The sequence below is a fragment of the Cloeon dipterum genome, chromosome 2 (genome assembly GCF_949628265.1).
Source record: "Cloeon dipterum chromosome 2, ieCloDipt1.1, whole genome shotgun sequence".
NCBI lineage: Eukaryota > Metazoa > Arthropoda > Insecta > Ephemeroptera > Baetidae > Cloeon > Cloeon dipterum.
Window position 1 is genome coordinate 27058077 of NC_088787.1, and position 18833 is coordinate 27076909.

The window sequence follows — 18833 nt, forward strand, 5'->3', positions numbered from 1 at the left end:
AAATTATGTTATCTGACCTTTTCCTTCTTTTTTGCCGAGTCTTGTTTCTTTTGTTGGAAGAATAATGATGGTTATCAATATTCTAGATAATAATAGGATTGAATCCGCTCTTTATTTTTCTATGTTTTCTCACGTTTATCAATATTTAATATAACATAATATCGTTGTTATATATAGGCACTCGTTAAAATAACTAAAATAGTGGGAAAAATAATGAGAACAGAAAAGCAAGGCAAAAGAAACAACGTGGAAAGTCGTAAGTGAGCTTCTCGTTTGAAATTCTGGAAAAATATTAAAAAAATATATACATATACTAAGAGCATTAATTTATGTTGCCAATTAGTCAGATAATCCCAACTCATTGATTCAAGAGACTCAGAAAAAAAATAATTATGAATCAGTAAAGTAGTAAAGGGACTAATAATAAATTAAACCGGTATTCAGGAATATTTTATCAACATAATATCGGTTAGAAGCATACAGTTGTATTTATTTTCCTTTTTTTTAAGAAAAATATTGATGTTTTTATAAAAAAAATTTGTTTTGACCAATTCTTTCTTTTTTTGATTCATCATTTTGTGATGTTCAAATTACCGGTATTTTAGTATTGTCGGTGAAACCTACTAAAGCGCCGCGAAATGCGAACAGCTATCATCTGTCAATCCGGCATGTTTGTTGTTTGTTTTGATCCCTTATTTGGAAGAACGGACGAAACGGAAGAGGACCATCAATGAAACTCTCAAAGTGCGTCCTCGCGTCCTCGATCTTTCTGTTCCTATCAACATATTTACCAATTATAACTATATATATCTACGCTTAACTCTCCGTAAGGCTGCTAAAATTGAAAAAATCTTGCTAGCCACCATGGCGAGCTCAAAAAAGATAAAAGTGAGACCGCAGCACACCACACTTTTTATCAACCTGCGCCTACTGATGTCTTGTAACAACCACTCTGACGCACTGAAGACTCTTTTGACCGAGGTTCGTTTTCGGGGAGTTGAAATTAACCATTATTCTAAGGTTTAAATTGTTTTAGGATGTTTTTGTGCTGCCGAACAGCAACAAGAAGGCTTCCAACGAAGTTATTTATTTTATCCTAAATGTTTGGAGCAAGGAAAAATGTGCCGAAAAATTCAAATTTTGCTGGCCGGTGCTTGACAGAAAGCAGGAATCCCAGTTCCAGCGCGCCGCCTGCACTTTATTGCAGGAGATAAAGAGCGTAAGTATATACTAAAGATTTTTATGAGAAATAACCTTATGTGTTAATTTTTTCTGAACACAGGCTCATCCGGACGCAAATTTGCCTACGGTATCACTTGCTCTGCTTCTTCAACCCGGAGGGGACAAATACTGCAATTTTCTGCTTCGCCTAACAATGTTTTTATTAGCACACTCCATGAAAGGTAAATTAAAATTTAAGCGTGTGTTATTCGGAAGTGATACATTCACAATCTCCTTTCCGCCTCTAGTTGGTGATTTGAAAGCCCGGCCCAATGTCAAGTCTGAAGAATCTCTGCGCTCACTTATTGAGGAAACCAAAAGAGACGTAAGCTGTTTGCTGCTGTCTGCTGCCCAGAGTCATGCCAACGCCGTTGCCACCTTTTCACAAGCTGAGGAGTTTAGCAGGTTTACTATTGATACGTTAACTAGAAACATCCCATGCTAAATAAGTGCAATCCAAATATAGGAAACTCAAAGAGTGGTGGCACTCATGGGAAGAGTGCGAAGAATCTGCGCTGTTGGAGTTCCGGAAGGAGGCCAGTTTGCTTGATGTTCCAGATGATTTTAAAGAAAAAATGTTGGAAAATCCTAGCAACTTTAAAGGTTTTCTAATTTTCTCTTGTAATGTTTGAGCTATTCTAACCATTCATAACTATTACAGATTTTGAGCTGGTTGTGATCGATCTCCGCAATGAAGTAGAGAAAATCTTAAGCCTCCTTGAAGGATCCCAACATCAAACTTACCAAAGAGCCAGCAGTGCGAGTCCAGAGGGGAAGCCTAGCTTTGTTAAGAAAACCCTAAACTTGGAGAGACTCGCACTTGTCCGGCAAAAGCTGCTCAAAGGTCTGAGCGAGCTAACGCTGCTTCTGGACGAAGGGAAACGCCAACCGAGCTGGCTGATACACTCGGAAGTTGCGAGTCTTGAACTTGCAATGCAGGAAGGACAAACTGCTGATTTCATGGACCAGATGGAAGACAAACTGAGGTCTGCCAAACGGAGCGGCACTCGCATTGAAAGAAGAAAGTCTTTCGCGCCCTCAAATGGTAACTTATTTGTATCAAACTCTCGGGTTGTTTTAACACTTTTCTTAGTATTCAATTTCAGTCCTTGTATTTTGCGTCAAGTTCCCCCTACACCTTCATTTGACATCAACCATCTGACTGCCAACGGAGTGGATTGTTCTCCATTCTGGATGAGATATCAGTCTTTACCTGGTAGGTGCTTTTAATTAATTAGTAATAGTTTTTCTTTCTTCTTAAGATTAAATTAAATCATTGTTTTACCATGGATGCGATACACACACATGTTAGTTTGAAATGAAGCGCTAAAGGAATTATTATTTGATTGTGCTATCAAATCTACCTAGTCAGTTGTCAGTTTAATATTTTATCAGTTAATCTTCAAAAACTACACCACCCACCTTGCCTTAACTATTATTTTGCCTGCTGGGACAGAGAGGGAGGTTCTTACATCAATGATAGGCTTGGAATTTATATCATAAATTAGGGCTTCTACCATCAGCCAAAATTAATAGGCAACAGCATCTGTAATTTCATTAGAGAATATATGATGAGATTGCTAACTGCCTAAAAACTCAAAATAATGAAGAAATTTTACCAAAAAACAAGATTTATAAAAATGGTTACATAATCTATAGTTGTGAGAATTTAAAAGCTGAATTCTGCTAATTCCACGTCAAGTGATTGTTCCATTATTACGTAAATAGTTCGCTAACATTAAAAAATGTCTAATTTCTCCTTAATGTGATTTTCTTGAATTTTTAATATTTATAAATGCATGACCTGTGTTGGATAGATAAATTGAATTGAAAAAAAAATCATGACTCTAAGCTGTCAAAATCACACGCAGACTTAAGTCGGTTGATTTTGACTTGATTGATCTTAAGACCTTGAGAGTGATTAAGATTAATTGACCAATTGTAACAGATAGCAGTTAATTTATTCTCTGACAAAAATATCTGAACTGACATAAAATACCCAATCAATGTCATATCAACAAACTGTTTTCTTCCTAATAAAAAATGCTATCCTAACTAGACATCATCATCTTTATTTCAATTATATATGTTGCACTAATTCTAATTTTAAAAAATGCTTGCAGATGAGAAGGAAAGTCTGGAAAGTCTGCTCAGTCGATGGAACTGTTATGATCACGAGCAGCCAGTTCTGGCAGAAGAAAACCTTTCTCAGGCCGCCATCCCGTCTGGAAGCCAAATTGTGCCTGCTATCAAAGCGGAATCTGCAACCCCCATCGAGAAGTTTCGCCCTAAAGAGCATAACACACCACTCAATCCCCTGCAGCTGGATCGCAACAGTTTGATCCTTACACCTTCAAACGGTTCAGAAATGGCTATCCAAATGGAAAAATCGTTTCACGACATAAGTGGAGAAGAGCTTCCCTTGGGCGACGTCAGTTTGCTCGAATTAGCCGAAATGCACTTAACATTTGACTCAGCTTCAGTCTCTCCTGAGCCTCTCCAGGTGCAAAAGGTGTTAAGTCCTCCACCAGCTGCTGAACCTGAAGAACCTGTTGATGTCAAGCCCGATCTGAGCAGTCTGCTCAAACGGCTACAAGCTATCAAAGCGAAATCAAAGACTCTTCCCTCTGTGCTTGTTAAAAGTGAACTTGTTTCCCTGTGAGCTAGAATTGAAATTTGTATTGCATTTTGAGGCTGTGCTAAGATGTTAAGATTAATAACCTGTCTTGAAAAGATAACAGTTTTGATGGTCCTGTTGGATATACTGTGCAGTTTTAACTCTTGAATTTATTTGTAAAATTTGCTTCAATAAAAATTACTGCTGATGAAAAAATTATTTTATGATCGTCAAGTAATCCTGCAAGTAATTGTTAGTACATCGTTTAAGCACATATTTTAACTTGTCGTGCCTAAGTCGCAGATAATTAACAATTGCATGAAAAAAGGGTCTGTGCGCCGCCTGCTGTCGCACAACCCACCAGCGCAAATCGCAGCGCAGAGCATTTTTCCGTGTAATGTAGACCACACAAAAGAAAAATGATATGTGTACGTGGCACTTGTTTGCGATAAAAAAAGAAAAAGTCTTTCTGTCTCCCCTTGTCTTTCCCAGCTTCCAGGAAAGCAAAAAGAAGTGTGCGCCGCGCAACCAGAAGCAGCTCAAGGAATGGGCAGGTAATTTAATAACGCTTCAAAGGCATTGTTCGTTGCAAGAAGAAGCAAGATTTAGCTTATTAGTGTGCTTAGGCTGTTTACTGAGCGTTGGCGCACTGAATATATAAGAGGGTGCCTGCCTTCTCCTGGTCCATTCTGCCGACTGCCGACAACAGAGAACGCGATGCTGCTCCCGCTGATCGTCGCATCCATCGTCCTGCTGGACGCAGCGTTTGCCACTCCACACCAAACTGGACAAGGTAATGGTCTTTATTCTGGTCACTCTCTAAACTGCCCACTTAATATTAAAGTCCTGGATAGTGTCTACTATTTTGTTACTAAATAATTGAATCGTTTATTCAAGTAAGCTGTGTAGATATTATCGAAATTTATTTTAACACTGGCTTGATGTTGAAATTAATTTTTTGAATTGAAAGCTTTCTCAGAGTAAAATGCATTTTAAAAGGAACCGCATATATGTTCTAACAATTATGTCGCAAGCAAATAAACCTCAAACAATTTTGTTTTTTAATAATATTGAATCTTAAAAGCAGGGAACTACCTGCAAAATTTACTTTCAGAAAATTCCAAGAAGAATTATATCTTGAGTAAAGCTTTTATGTTGGGGCTATTCTTGTTCTTGTTGCCTTAAAGAATTTGTTTCTTTCAACACTAAAGTCTAACACAGCAGGTTTTTATATTTCAAATCCTATTAAATTTTGTACTGAAAGTATAAGAAGTTTTGGTTTTTTTAGAATAATTGAAAGCTCCTCGCATCTTTTCACGTTTCAAACCCTAAGTTCATAGCGCCCATTTTATCACACATCATCGAAATATTTATATTAATGTGATTTTTTTATCTAAGGGGACTCTATGCTCCAGTTTAATTATTATTGTTGCAACGCTTATCAAATAATGCAATCATTAAATACCGTCTGCCTGGATTAAAATCATGAATTAGAAATTTTTAATTTTTAGAAATTAAATAATCACTTGAAAAAAAAATCGCTTAAAAAATGGTGTGCATGTGTAGCTGATACTGAAGCCGAGGCGACTCAAGCGTCAACAATAATTTAGGTGTGTTCTTTCCAGAAGACTCTCCGTGGAGTAGTGCCGCCCATCAGGGTATCCGTTTGTCCACCTCTTCTCTGCAGCCTAGGCTGAGCATCCTCACTGAAAAGCGGCATCAGAGCATGCTGCCCTACCACCCGGTGGTGCGTTTCCGCGGTCTCGGCGGACCCGGCGAAGCTTGGCCCGACGCAGAGCTGATCACCAGCAACTACCGCCCGATGCTGGGTGACTCTTTCATCGCCAACCCCACCGATCTGGATGCCATAATTGATATTCTGAAGGAGGCAAACAAAGGTGATATTAGTTTAAATGTCGACACTTAAGGTTGGTTGCTTCATATTATAATTAAAACGGCCGTCGTCCTCGTTGATGTAAAAACCTTAAAAACTTCACCATTTAATCATTCATTCCAACAAGTTTCGGCTATTTGGTGGATAACAATAACTTGTAATTACTGACCAATATAATTATAATGACAGATTAAAGGAGGGGGGTTTTAAAGCAACAAGGATTAATTCCATTATAATAATATTATGAAATGGTGATATTAAATTTAATTTTGGTTAATTTTTCTAAATTAGCCTGAATTTGAAATTATTCATTATTTTTTATTCAAATGAGGCACTATAAAATATTTTATTAATTACGATTTAATGCAACATGATGCGTTATAATATTTTAAACCAACACTAGAGTGAAGCTTAAATAAATTATTGATTTTCATTGCTATCACTATCAACCACATCAGAAAAAAATTAAAAAATATTAATCTATTTCAGGTGCTGTCAATTTTGACTCTGACCTGATTAGTCTTAGTGCTGGCGACCTCCTGAGGGCATTAGAGGCCAAATCTAAAGGACCGGAAACCCAGCCAAAGGGTATTAGGTTTGGAATAAAACGCAGGTGAACACTGAACCGCTTAAATATGATACAAGTGTCAATATAATTTTTAAATGTGTAGTGAAAGCTTTTTCTCCACAGTGGATTTGTTTGTAAGGGAAATACACTAGTACGTGTAACATAAAATAAAAAATATCATAGTCCGCCTAACATACAAATTTATTTCATCATCCCAACAAAACTCGTTTGCAAGAAGTTTCACAAAAAAGAAACGAAACACGTCAAACAATGCAATAAAGTGAGCTTAACATTAAAAAGCGTAAAATATTTCGTTGAAATAACAATTTATATTTTGGAAGAAGAAGCGATGACAGGCTCTAAAGCGTCATGGATGAGTTTGGTTCTAGTCATGGATTCAAAGACTCATGGGACTAAAATCAAACCCATCAAGCACACTCGAGCGCTTGAAGAAACGAAAGATGAATGTGGCTGCAGTCAAAGTGTGGTGCTATCAAAAATACACAGCGCAGTTTGCCAAGGGGTAAAGCAGAAATGCCCAGAAAGCGTAATGGATGAGTTAGTCTCTAGTCATGAATTCAAATGACACATGAAACTAGAAACAAACCCATCAAGCACACTCGGGAAAGTTTGCGTCAGCAAAAGCAGTATTACCTGTGGAAAGACAATTATTTTAAATTTAACCTCACACGAGTTGAATGTTCTCGTATTGATTAAAATTTAAAAACATTTAATCCGATTTTATTAACAGAAGAACAATAATAGTAGCAACAATTTGTTTTCAATATTCACATTAATACACATACAATTTGAAATGTTACTCATTTTTGCGTATATTCCACATTGTACAATTTGATAGGGTAGTTTTTATTAGGTTAAAGACAAGTAAGCAACAAAGACACAAAAAAAATAGATGGAAGTGAAATGTCCAGAAAGCGTCATGGATGAGATTGGTTCTAGTCATGGATTGAAACACACATGAAACTAGAATCAAGCCCATCAAGCACACTTGGAAAATTTTGCATCAGCTAAAGCAATTTAACCGTGGAAATAAAGTTAGATTCAAGTAAATCTCAGACAGGTAGTTGTTGTCTTAAATTTACGTTGAGCAGTAAAACATTCTGCTATTAATCCAAATTAGATCAAATTAATTAAATGTTATATCTATTTTTACCAATAGAATAACAATCATGATTAAATACATGCAAGTAACAAAGACACATAAAATTAGTTGAAAATGCCCAAAAAGCGTCATGGATGAGTTTGGTTCTAGTCATGGATCCAAATACACATGAAACTAGAATCGAACCCATCAAGCACACTTGGAAATTGTTCATTGACCTAAAGAAGTATTCTCCGTGGAACCACAAATTATTTCAAATTAAAAAAAAAAGAAAAGCAACTGTCATATTAATTTCACAGTAAAAAAACAACATAAAAATAATCCAAATAGAAAATAATGCAAATTTAATCTAAATCGATGAATGTAAAGATGTAACAAAGTAAAAAAAATAAATTTAAAAATTAACTTTAATTTACGTTTGATAATTAATTTAATTAATCAAAGAAGCACCCTTTCGATCTTTTTATGCTAGCTTCGACTTTGAAAAAATGAAAAATCCATTTGCGGTTAATTTAATTATTATAATTTGATACATTTTTGCAAAAGGATAATCTATCACAGGTAGTAGCCATTGAAAAATCGATTAATAACCAGAAATGATTTTGGTCAGAACTGTGGTGCATTGCATACCTCATACACCCTTAGCAACCTCTGTGAGGTGAGTTTTAAAATAATATTGCATCAAATTTTGCTACAAAGCACTTAGCACAAAAAAAATAATGGAAGGACCCCTCAGCTAAAGCAGAATTAACCGTGATGTTAAAAATAAATAAATCAAAAATAATTAACACAAACACAAAAAATTAAGATGGAAACGAAAATGCTGGGAAAGCGTCATGGATGAGTTTGTCTCTAGTCATGGATCAAAGAAACGCATGAAACTAAAGTCAAACCCATCAAGCACACTCCAGCGCTGCAAGCAGAGCAATTCCACTTTTTCAAGCATGAATTTCAAAAGAAAACAGTCACAAAGAGACAAACAAAAAACGAGCGCAAAAGCACAAAAAGTTAGTCACAAGTAGGTATGATTTGTGAATAGCAGGCATTGACAAAAAATAAAAATCTTTTGGGGGGGGGGGCATTGGCATCCAGAATGACAGCATCAACAGTCGAAATAGCTTGGAAAGTTTCATTCACACGGCAAACTATTATTTTTAAGTCCCAAGCTCACTGGACGCTGTTGGGGTTATATGAGGGTAAGGGCCTACCCGCCAAATATTTCTGGGAAATGAAAACCTTTTGTGTGGAAGATTGGAAGCAGCGTTGGGATTAGGGGAGCAGAAGCATAAAGCCTTATTTTAGTTGAACAACGTGGTAAAATCGACCTTCCCAGAAAGAAATCTTTCTAGAAGTATTTTGTTAGCAGCGCAACTGAATTTTCGCTTTATTTCACCCTACTGGAGCTGCACCTGTCAGAAGGGGGGGAGGGTAAGATAATACTTGTTTGTTCGCTGGGTTTCCAAAATGCCACCTACTGCTCGGACTATTCCTTTTTATGTGCAAGCCAAGCAATCCCCAACAAGCATTCATCAAAATGACAGCGAGGGGAAAAAAGGTCATTCAACGCTTTCCAATAATTATTCTTGACATGTTGTCAAGCTCATCCTGGGAAGCCAGATGAGCTTTTCTCTCTATGGAAAACTAAGTTACAATAGTTGGTTTTGCCAACTGAGAATCAATATTCAATATTTTCGGCACTGGAAGCTACTTTTCTAGACAGAATATATAACAAATTTCTCTCTGTTTTCAATCAAATAATTATTTAGGATTCAAATTAACAATTTGAGTGAAAATATTAACAATGGACCAAGATGAAATATCGAGGGCGATGTTTTCTTTATCTCTACTTATGGGGTGAAATACAGAGAAGATCGCGTGGGAAATAATATTTGAAAGAGCGAAAGAACGGCCATTATAACAGCGCAGCGAGATAGCCCGCTGAATGTCAATGTAGGCAACCTGTTGCGTTAGATCGTTGCGAGGGTTGCGTGCGAGTCAAAAGCGAGTTGGGCCGGGCGGGCAGGAAAACGAACTTTAGTAAATATCCCACTAACTCGAGAAGCGCACTTGGAATTCGTGCTTCAACCTCAAGCGGAATTCAAAGAATACACTTTTCCCGACCGAATAATTCGAGGAATTGATCAGAAAGAGATGAACGCGGCAAAAGGCAAAAATCTAGCGATCAGAGGCACGCATAATTCGAATTTGGTAGCTTCTCGGACCGGGGGTCAGCAGTAAAACCGGTGGTGAAAATAAAATTAAAAAAGAAAGTGGCTCAGCGAGTGTGGGAAAGCAACCGCCCCTGTTGCGAACGAGGGTTAAACACGTGGCTGCGTGCCGCCCGCATCTGCACCAAAAACCCGCTCGAAAAATTATGCATTATTTCAAGTTGCAGCCGCGTAATGGCGAAATGACTCAGAGTGGAGTTAGAGAAGAGGAAAAAATATCATGCGGGCCACTCTCGCGTTTTCAACCCCGAAATTGAGTACTGCAACTTTGTCAAGATTGAGCGACAGTGAATTTAATTCAAGCTATGATTTTGCTATTGTAAATAGGAAAGATATTTTTTAAATTTTAGCAAAGGAAATATAATTGCGAATTTCTAAGATAAACACCAGCCGGTCGCGACAGCGCCTCGGGAGCCGGAAAGCGAAGCAAGTTGGCCACGGCGGACGATGATTATTACTTTAATTTCCATCGCTGGGCGGGTGAATCACGAAAGCCCGAGAATAAGGCAAGTACAGCAGTCGGCCCGGCAACTGAATGATAATAATAATCCGAAATGCGGCCCGGCCGCAATAAATTCCACACAATATAATAATTTCAGGTAGAGAGGAGTATAACGCAACCTTGAGGCGAGCTCGGGAGTAACGAATCGAACGTGAATATGATGCACGTGACGTCACGGCGTCTTCTCTCAGCGTCTTGTCCGGAGGCAATGCAGAGCTCTTGAGCGTAATGGATGAGTGAGGATCTAGTCATGGATTCGCAAACTCACATGTACTAGACTCGCACCCATCAAGCACACTCGAGCACGAAGAGACATGGAGAAAAACAGCCCAGGGTCGCGCTACTCGCAAATTTGCTGGAAAAATTTATCAATGAACGGGCCCCCAAAAGACTTGACAAGAAGAGAGGTGAAAAACAATAATAACACGCGCGAGTGTCCGAGAGTGGTACAGAGAGTCCAGAACCAGAAGGTACGGTCAGTTATTTGCCGGCCTGAATCAACAGGTAGCTAGGAAATTGTGTACTTCACCATTGCTCGGCTCAGCTGCTGAAGGCGCCCAGGTGAGACGTGTGCTTCTCGTTGCTGATCGGCGGAGAGAATGATTGTAGAAATCACGGCTGTACTTGACCAAGACTCGGTGTCGTCGGTTGATTGCCCTCCACCGCTGGCCTCCGTCCAATCGCGCTGATCCACCGGTGGACAAAGTCTCTCCCATTGGTCCAACCTTTGGCGCGTCGAAGCGCTCATTGTTGAAAATTTGCTCCGGCAAAAGAGTTTTTCCCCTTCCCGGCTGCCCGATCTGCTCAAGCAGGCGCTTCCCCTTCACCACGTGCGAGGAAATTTACTTATGCTCGCGTTTCACATACCTGTTGCCGCTGCCCTGCATCTATAACATTCAACCCACAGCCGACCAAATTGATTTCCAGACAGTGATGTACTTAATTTCGTTCTTGGTTAAAATTTTGGAAATGAAATACTTTATACCTGAGAATTATTAATTACGTGGAAGTCAAGGAACTGACAATTTTTTTTGTTACGACGATGGATGGGGTAGAAAAATTAAAACAGTGAAAAAGTGCAGAAAAAATGCGACGTATAAAATAAAAACAGAGAGAAATAAAGATTATAAAACCAAAACAATTTTAAGGCATTAGGTAATTTAAAAGAGCGTCATGGAAAAGTTTAAATCTAATATTTATTTTATTCAAAAACTCATGAAACTAGAATTATTATTGATTCAAATGAACCTCAAAAATATTGGAAATACAAGATTTTATTAGCAGAAGAACAATAATTAAAGTTATTAACCACGATGGTAGTGACAACAATTACACAAAAATTAGATGGATAAGTCCAAGAAGCGTGTTTCAAGAGTTAGAGTCTAGTGATGGATTTGAATATACATAAACAAGAAACAAACCCTTCACGCACACTTGGAAATTTTTTAATCGGCCAAATCAGGCTGGGGAAAATACACGAAGATTTAAAAAGTAAAATACCACTACATTCGAAAATATAAATTAGGAATACAAAATTGCTGAATTTTCAGCGCAGTTTGCCAAGGGGTAAAGCTGCGAAATGCCCAGAAACGTAATGGATGAGTCAGTCTCTTGTCATGAATTCAAATTACACATGAAACTAGAAACAAACCCATCTAGCACAATCGGGAAATTTTCGTCAGCAAAAGCAGCATTACCTGTGGAAAGACAATTAATTTAAATTTAATCTCAGACGAGTTGAATGTTCTCGAATTGATTAAAATAAATTGAAAATTAAAAAAAAAATTAATCCGATTTCATTAACAGAAGAACAGTAATTAAAGTTATTAACCACGATGGTAGCGACAACAATTACACAAAAATTAGATGGATAAGTCCAAGAAGCGTGTTTCAAGAGTTAGAGTCTAGTGATGAATTTGAATATACATGAACTAGAAACAAACCCTTCAAGCACACTTGGAAATTTTTTAATCGGCCATATCAGGCTGGGGAAAATACACGAAGATTTAAAAAGTAAAATACCACTCTATATTCGAAAATATAAATTAGGAATACAAAATTTGCTGAATTTTCAGCGCAGTTTGCCAAGGGGTAAAGCTGCGAAATGCCCAAAAACGTAATATGGATGATTCAGTCTCTTGTCATGAATTCAAATGACACACATGAAACTAGAATTCTGAACTAGAAGCCTGAAAACAAATTTCTGGGAAATCCCGGCTTGCTGGACAAACTACCCATGCACAAATGTCTAAAAAATAATTTGGAGTTAAAAGTGTCAAATTTAATTTTAAACTAACAAGGGAAACCTTGGGTATGTTCCGCCCCGCGAATCGGAACACTCGCCGCCAATTTTTAGTATGAAGTGCAGTGGTTTTTTTAATATTTCAGTTCCACGTGGACACTTGGAAAATCTTTGCAGCTCTGTTATTCTTAAACTATGCTAGATAGAAGAACTTTAATTGGTGCCCGTTTCTTACTGTACTTAATACTAAAAATTTGCGGCGAGTATCCGTTTCGCCGGGCGGAACATATCCAGGGTTCCCTTGTAAAAACAATAATCCTTTTCTTGTTTCCCTTCCAAGGTGCGCATTTTATCAAATTTTACCATCGGAGCAGTTTCAGACGAATTTGCGGACATTAGGAGGTTGATTGGAAATTATTCGGGATTTTTTACGTGACACTTTTATTTTCATAACGAATTACTGCTTATGGTAATAAAGATGTATAGACACTCTCTATGACAAATGTGAAAATCATGAGAAATTTTCAAACTCTGGGTGGCCAGTTTTTTTTCCTTAAAGGACGCAAAAAGAGGCTCAAGCTGTCAAATACAGGAAACTCACTTCAATGAGCTTGCCCCAGAGGAATGTTCGAATGTTGAATTTTGAAGACCATGGGTGTTCTCAGCGAAAAAATATCTTGAAACATACTATTCACTCGCAGGTATACAAGTTAACAATAGTCGCCCCCTAACAAAGAGGGCTTAGAGCGTCAACAACGCCCCTGAGGGATCTGAGAGATTGAAATTCCTAAAGAAAATGAAAAATATATAGTTCTCATTTCGGAAGCCTTTTTGTTGAGAAAATGTCAGATTCTCTCTTTATGCGCTCGCAGTTTCCCACACCAAGAGGGCCAAATATTTTTGCCCTCTACACTTCAAATGGTTTGACCAGGTCAACTTAAAAAAAAATATTTGAAAAGAATGAAGAGTGATAGAGTGAATGTATAGCAATTTACGTTGGAACTCTAGTAATGTTACTAACATAATTTTTTGAGCTCTGCTCAGCACTTCCCGCGGGCTATGAGCTCACTTGTGTGTCCCAGGTCCTATAATAACACAATACATCGGAGCGGATATCTCATGGAACATATGTTGCCCGGATGGCTTGGAGCTCTCGCCTCCCTACACGGAGGAAATGTCGTCTTTAATGGAAACATCATACATATTATATGTCCCTAAAGCCGCTGGAAAGATGCGAAAATCAGCAAGTGGCGAGTCAGTGCTGGTGCGCCTCCCAGCCTGTTGATCTATTTGAGCATTTTAAGAGTCTAAATTAACCACCTTTTGCCATCTTTGGCGTTTGGGCAGCTACTATTAGATCCCAAACTGCTCAAATAACTCCCACACTGCTTTGACCCTCGTGAGAATGCCCTAACAATGAGAGCCAACGAGCTGGTTTAAAATTTCAAATCTGAATGAAACTTAGCAAAATTACTATCTGAAAGTGATATAATGGGATAATAAGAAATTTTTCGAATTTTCTTCTTAGCTTTATCTTAAATGAATTGTAAATTTAATTTTTAAAATAGATTTTAAGTCAATAATAAATTAAACGTAAATATAATAGTATAACGTTACTCCAAGCCTTGTCATGGATAAAAATACATAAGACACTAGAAAACCTAAGTAGTATTTTTAACGTTAATGAGCTGACATTATTTATATTTCTGTTTATGAAATGTATTAAATATTTCTAATTTTGTCTCGATCATGATTAATTTAGGGCTAAAGTACAGTGGCCGAAACTATGTACCTGGTCGAGGTGAAATAATATTTCGAATATTCTGACATCACCATCAAGAGGTCAAGAAGTTGAAGAAGTCCGATTTTCTCTTCAAGAATAAAATTGACTGGCACCTTGCACCTTGCTCATTGCTACTCACTCATTGTTAGCTAAACAGAATTGAGTAGGAATAAAAAATATAAACCGGTTATTACAGATAAAATATTAACTTAATTTATGTCCAGCAGCTGTAAAGTAAACGATAATTATTTGAAATCTTTAATCCTGGAAATTTATTTTGATAACTATATAATGAAATTAAATATTGAAAAGAATTGTAAAGTTATAACAACTGAAGAGTACACACATATTACCGGTTTGTTTTGGTCTCTCCATGATCATCTGGATCTGGAGATCCCCGCCCCCTTATAGAACCATAACTTCTTCTTCTTCTGTGATCTTTGTTTAGGTTGTTTTGGTAGGCCATGGGCCGAGTCTTATCAGTTCCTCAGCATTAAAATTTAAAATGATGGAAAAATCAGAAGGAACTCTTAGCCCGTTTGTGTACTGGGCGCAAACTGACTCAGTTGCCACCCTGAAGGTCGATCTCAAGAGCGTAAAGGTATATTAAAGCTAGCACTATCTTGCGAAACCCTTGTAAATGAATATTTTATGTCTTCTGCTAGGACCCACATTTGCGCATCAAGGAGGAGACAGTTGAATTTTCTGCTAACGGCGTCGGTGCCCAGGGCCTAAAACGCTATTCTTTTGCTCTTCACTTGAGTGCAGCAATTGACCCAGACGTAAGAAAAGTATTTTTTCTTAGCTTATTAAATATTCAAAAGCATTAAAATTAAAAGCAATTTGAAAGAACGGGGCATCTGATTCCGTCCACAACATGAATATCTATATAATATTATTATCATATTGGAGTGGTGACTTAATTGCAGTTCTATATTATCCCACTCAATTGGGAAATATAAATAATATCATTTTTAATGGTTTCATAAATTTAGCAACATCACTGCTTTTATATATTCTACAAATCAAGTCCAATTATGATGAAAAACAATCAGATAAGCGCATATTTATAGGTTTGTTATCTATGAGAATGAGAACCCTGATTGAATTTCTTTAGCTGCGGCTAATTACAGAAATCATATTTATGAAAAGCAGTCGGAGTGAACATGATATCTGATTTTATTAAGAATTATTTTCAAAATCAGAAATATTTGATATTTTTTCACAATCATAGCTCCATAGTCCATAGGCTTAAAAATAAACAAAATTTAATGACATCGCTTGCTGAAAAGTCTTGACTAAAGAAAATCAAATAATAACATCAAACTGTATGTAACCATAATCACTGGTTAAGTACGTTAGAGAAATTTACACTACAGAATAATCTCTTCACACTTAACATTAGCAACAAAGAGTGTAATTTTTGAGGCAAAATACAATTTTTCATATCAAATATTTTATTTTAAGCTCGTACTATTAAGCTAAATATTTTTGTTATTTTTAGAAATGCTCTCTAAAGGTGACCGACAGGCAGGTCGATTTGACTCTTTGTAAAACGAAGAAGGCCTGGTGGCCAAGACTCACCGCCAAGCCGCAGAAACCGGCATGGCTGAAGGTAGATTACTGTGCTTGTTGCAAAACATTTTGCAAAACTGACAATATTTTAACAGATAGACTTTGACAAATGGAAGAGCGAGGAGGATTTTGACGAGGATGAAACGCGTGACATTCGTAGAGACTTTCCCGAGATTTACGACAAACTGCAAAAGGAGGAACTTGGATATAGGAGAGGTGTCTTTGCCTTTCTCATTTTGCTCATTTTTGGCTAAATTTTGAAAACTCTTTCCCTTCCAGAGAGTGCAAAGAAGATTTATCTAGCAATTTACAATCTTCTGCAGTTCATTGGCTTTTCCTACGTTTTAATTGTCATGTACATCAGGCATTACAAAAGTGGTGCAGGTAACTTTACCTTTGAATTTTTGGCGCTAGAAAATAAATATTCGGTCTAACAGAGTCCATGGAAGGTACTTACGAAGCAGTCGGCCCAGCAATGAAGTTCATCCAGCTGATGCAGTTTTTGGAGGTGTTGCATCCAATGTTTGGCTACACCAAAGGCAGCGCGCTCACACCATTCTTGCAAGTGACAGGAAGAGCCATAATTCTGTTTGTCATGATAGAAGCGGAGCCTAGGATGCAAACAAAACCTGTCGTCTTTTACCTCTTCCTCGTCTGGAGCATGATTGAAGTAGTCAGGTATACAAAAATCAAGTATTTTAATAGCACCTGTGGATAGTGTTATAATATAGTTACAGCTCAGTTTGACGAGAAATTACTCTCGACTTGGAAGTTGTGTTGTTCTGATTTTTGCTACTACATCAGCATGTTATTTCTTTCTATTCTTATATTTATTACTAAAACATAATTTTATTTAAATGCACATTTTAATGAATATAAAAATTTTCAACCACATGACACATTATAATTCATAAGAAGTGACTAGATTGATGGTTTCAATGAGCTGCAAATTTAACCAGTCAATTATGGCCAGCGAATAATAAAATGTTAAGATTTTTTATTTTATTATCTGATGAATTATTAAATTGAGTTTTATACGAATTTTTACTAACATTTTTCAAGTTATTTTTCCAAAAATGACGTTAATATTTCGCACAATTTTCAATGACAAAAAGAGGCTGTAACTGAGACGAGTGTCAGCTTCTTGTGATATCTGATGACCAAATACCCTCAGGTACCCATACTATATCACCCAGCTGTACAACATGGAAAATTCCATTCTCACATGGTTGCGCTATACTATCTGGGTACCACTGTATCCTCTGGGATTTTTGTGCGAAGGAGTTGTAATCATTAGGTAAGCATCGATAAAAATGCCCCGATACTTCAGCTGATAGTTTACTATAATTATTAGGGACATCCCATATTACGAAGAGACCAACAGATTCAGCATTTCCATGCCAAATAAGTGGAATTTCTCCTTCTACCTGCCGACAGTGATGCGCATTTACTTGCTATTTCTGTGTGTGCCAAGTAAGGGTAATTTTATTTAAAATAATCGATTACAATTTTCATTTCACTTCCAGTGATGTACTTCATGATGAGTCACATGTACAGGACCAGGGTGAAGAAGCTGGGACCGAAGAGCTGGATCCGAAAGTACAATTAACCAACTTGTCTTTTGGAGGACCATTATACTCCATCAAGTCCGGGCCATAATTTTGATACTCTGGCTATTTAAGCCTGTAATTGTTTTTACGGTTATTGATTCCATTGCTTTGTTGTTTTGCGGGTATGTAGCTATGATGTGTCGTCTGTGGTAGTCAATGCTTTGTGTGCAACAACCAAAATAAGTGTTATTTTAAACAGCACTAAATGTCAAGTTTTCAATTGGTGTACTTTTTGCCAATTAAAATAGTTATCATTTGTTTAACTACAACAAAGCATCTCATTTATTCTAAATTTACATATTTTCCAATATACAACCAGCTTAGATCCAGTTCTTGAAGAACAGTCTCCTACGGTAGTCCCTCTCGGAGGCGTGAGCGTAAAACTCCCTCGAGTGAGGCTCAACCCACGCGTCTTCAGGCAGGCTCTTGTAGACCTTCTCACCGTAGTAAGTGCCCACTTCCCATCCAGGCACATCGGCCATCAACTTGGCCTCTTCATCACGATTGCGTCTCAGCTGCTTGAGCTTTCTGAAATAATTTTTTTAACTTAAAAGGTGCTAAAGGAAGAGACAAAAATTGTAATGGACTTGTTGTGGTGTAGCCACAAGTTGAAAATAACAAGATTTTATCGCAAGTTGGCTGTTTCAATGTTTCAAACAACATTGATTTAGCCACGTAAAAATATCACCACTGGGCACTGACCAATTAAATATTTTATTTTTAAAGATTTATTGGTTATTCTTCTGCCCAGCTGTTAACCAAAGGAATCAATCTGATTAATTTCATTTCAATTATGCACTACTTTTGTAGATTTGGAACAGGGTTGGTTAACACTGATGAACAGAATTCATTACTCTCTGTCCTTCTCAGCTGTGAGCAGAGGTGTCAGGGCCAAATATGCACTCCGTCTCTCAACTCGGTTCCTCCTGATTTGTTTACTGGCTCTGTAATATTCAAACAGACCATAGGAAGTGATTGCTACAAATCCAGCGATGAGACCAACGCCTGAAATCAGAGCAAGAAGCATGCACATAGATAAGCAAGTCACACCCTAAAAATAAAGCACATGCAAATTATGAAAGTTTTGTACATAAAAAATGATCTGACAGGTTCAAAACACAAATTTTAAGGAATCAATTTGTGAATCGATATCAGCTGGTGGCAGAATGTCTTTCATTTTCAAAACTTGATTTTTTAAAGAAATATTCGGAACAATCAAGTAAAATGCGTATCAAAATGTAGCAAATTTAATGTTAATGATATTTACCGCTGAAATAGGACTTGGCCGGGTTCCTGACGTAAGGAATCGACCGATAGCCGCCCGAAGGCGGCATGTCCTGCTTCTTGACCGCCGTCGCCATCTTTGTTTTGGCAAGAAGAGAAGAAAAATAAAAGACAGACGGTGCAGTCGATATTTTGCTGCTGAATGGCGCGAAATTAGCCTTTCGCCGCCAGCATTGACGGAGATAC

General features: G+C 37.4%; 4 protein-coding genes across 6 annotated transcripts; 3 read left to right on the forward strand and 1 right to left on the reverse strand.

The window, feature by feature from the left end:
- The first annotated feature begins 653 nt into the window (after window positions 1–653).
- On the forward strand, window positions 654–4040 carry LOC135936851 (uncharacterized). The gene is made up of 8 exons (XM_065479839.1): window positions 654–981; window positions 1037–1219; window positions 1283–1403; window positions 1470–1626; window positions 1688–1824; window positions 1883–2266; window positions 2315–2437; window positions 3345–4040. The coding sequence occupies exons 1-8, from the start codon at window positions 865–867 to the stop codon at window positions 3881–3883; spliced, it is 1761 nt and encodes a 586-aa protein (XP_065335911.1). The 5' UTR covers window positions 654–864; the 3' UTR covers window positions 3884–4040.
- A 467-nt stretch (window positions 4041–4507) lies between these two features.
- Window positions 4508–6486, forward strand: LOC135935860 (uncharacterized). Of its 3 annotated transcripts, none has more exons than XM_065478429.1 (3): window positions 4508–4631; window positions 5464–5736; window positions 6222–6486. In XM_065478429.1, exons 1-3 carry the CDS (start codon window positions 4556–4558, stop codon window positions 6347–6349), a joined length of 477 nt encoding a protein of 158 aa, XP_065334501.1. In that variant the 5' UTR covers window positions 4508–4555; the 3' UTR covers window positions 6350–6486. The 3 variants fall into 3 exon arrangements, with proteins under 3 accessions (XP_065334501.1, XP_065334500.1, XP_065334503.1); XM_065478428.1 differs by having other exon boundaries at window positions 4510–4631; window positions 5449–5736; XM_065478431.1 differs by having other exon boundaries at window positions 4510–4631; window positions 5467–5736.
- An 8132-nt stretch (window positions 6487–14618) lies between these two features.
- On the forward strand, window positions 14619–17636 carry Hacd2 (3-hydroxyacyl-CoA dehydratase 2). Its single transcript, XM_065477145.1, has 9 exons — window positions 14619–14779; window positions 14844–14960; window positions 15683–15793; window positions 15849–15969; window positions 16033–16137; window positions 16191–16431; window positions 16928–17050; window positions 17108–17226; window positions 17280–17636. The coding sequence occupies exons 1-9, from the start codon at window positions 14684–14686 to the stop codon at window positions 17360–17362; spliced, it is 1116 nt and encodes a 371-aa protein (XP_065333217.1). The 5' UTR covers window positions 14619–14683; the 3' UTR covers window positions 17363–17636.
- On the reverse strand, window positions 17618–18774 carry ND-B16.6 (NADH dehydrogenase (ubiquinone) B16.6 subunit). Its single transcript, XM_065477148.1, has 3 exons — window positions 18631–18774; window positions 18218–18368; window positions 17618–17891 (listed from the first exon to the last, which is right to left on the reverse strand). Exons 1-3 carry the CDS (start codon window positions 18722–18724, stop codon window positions 17684–17686), a joined length of 453 nt encoding a protein of 150 aa, XP_065333220.1. The 5' UTR covers window positions 18725–18774; the 3' UTR covers window positions 17618–17683.
- Between the last annotated feature and the right edge of the window lie 59 nt (window positions 18775–18833).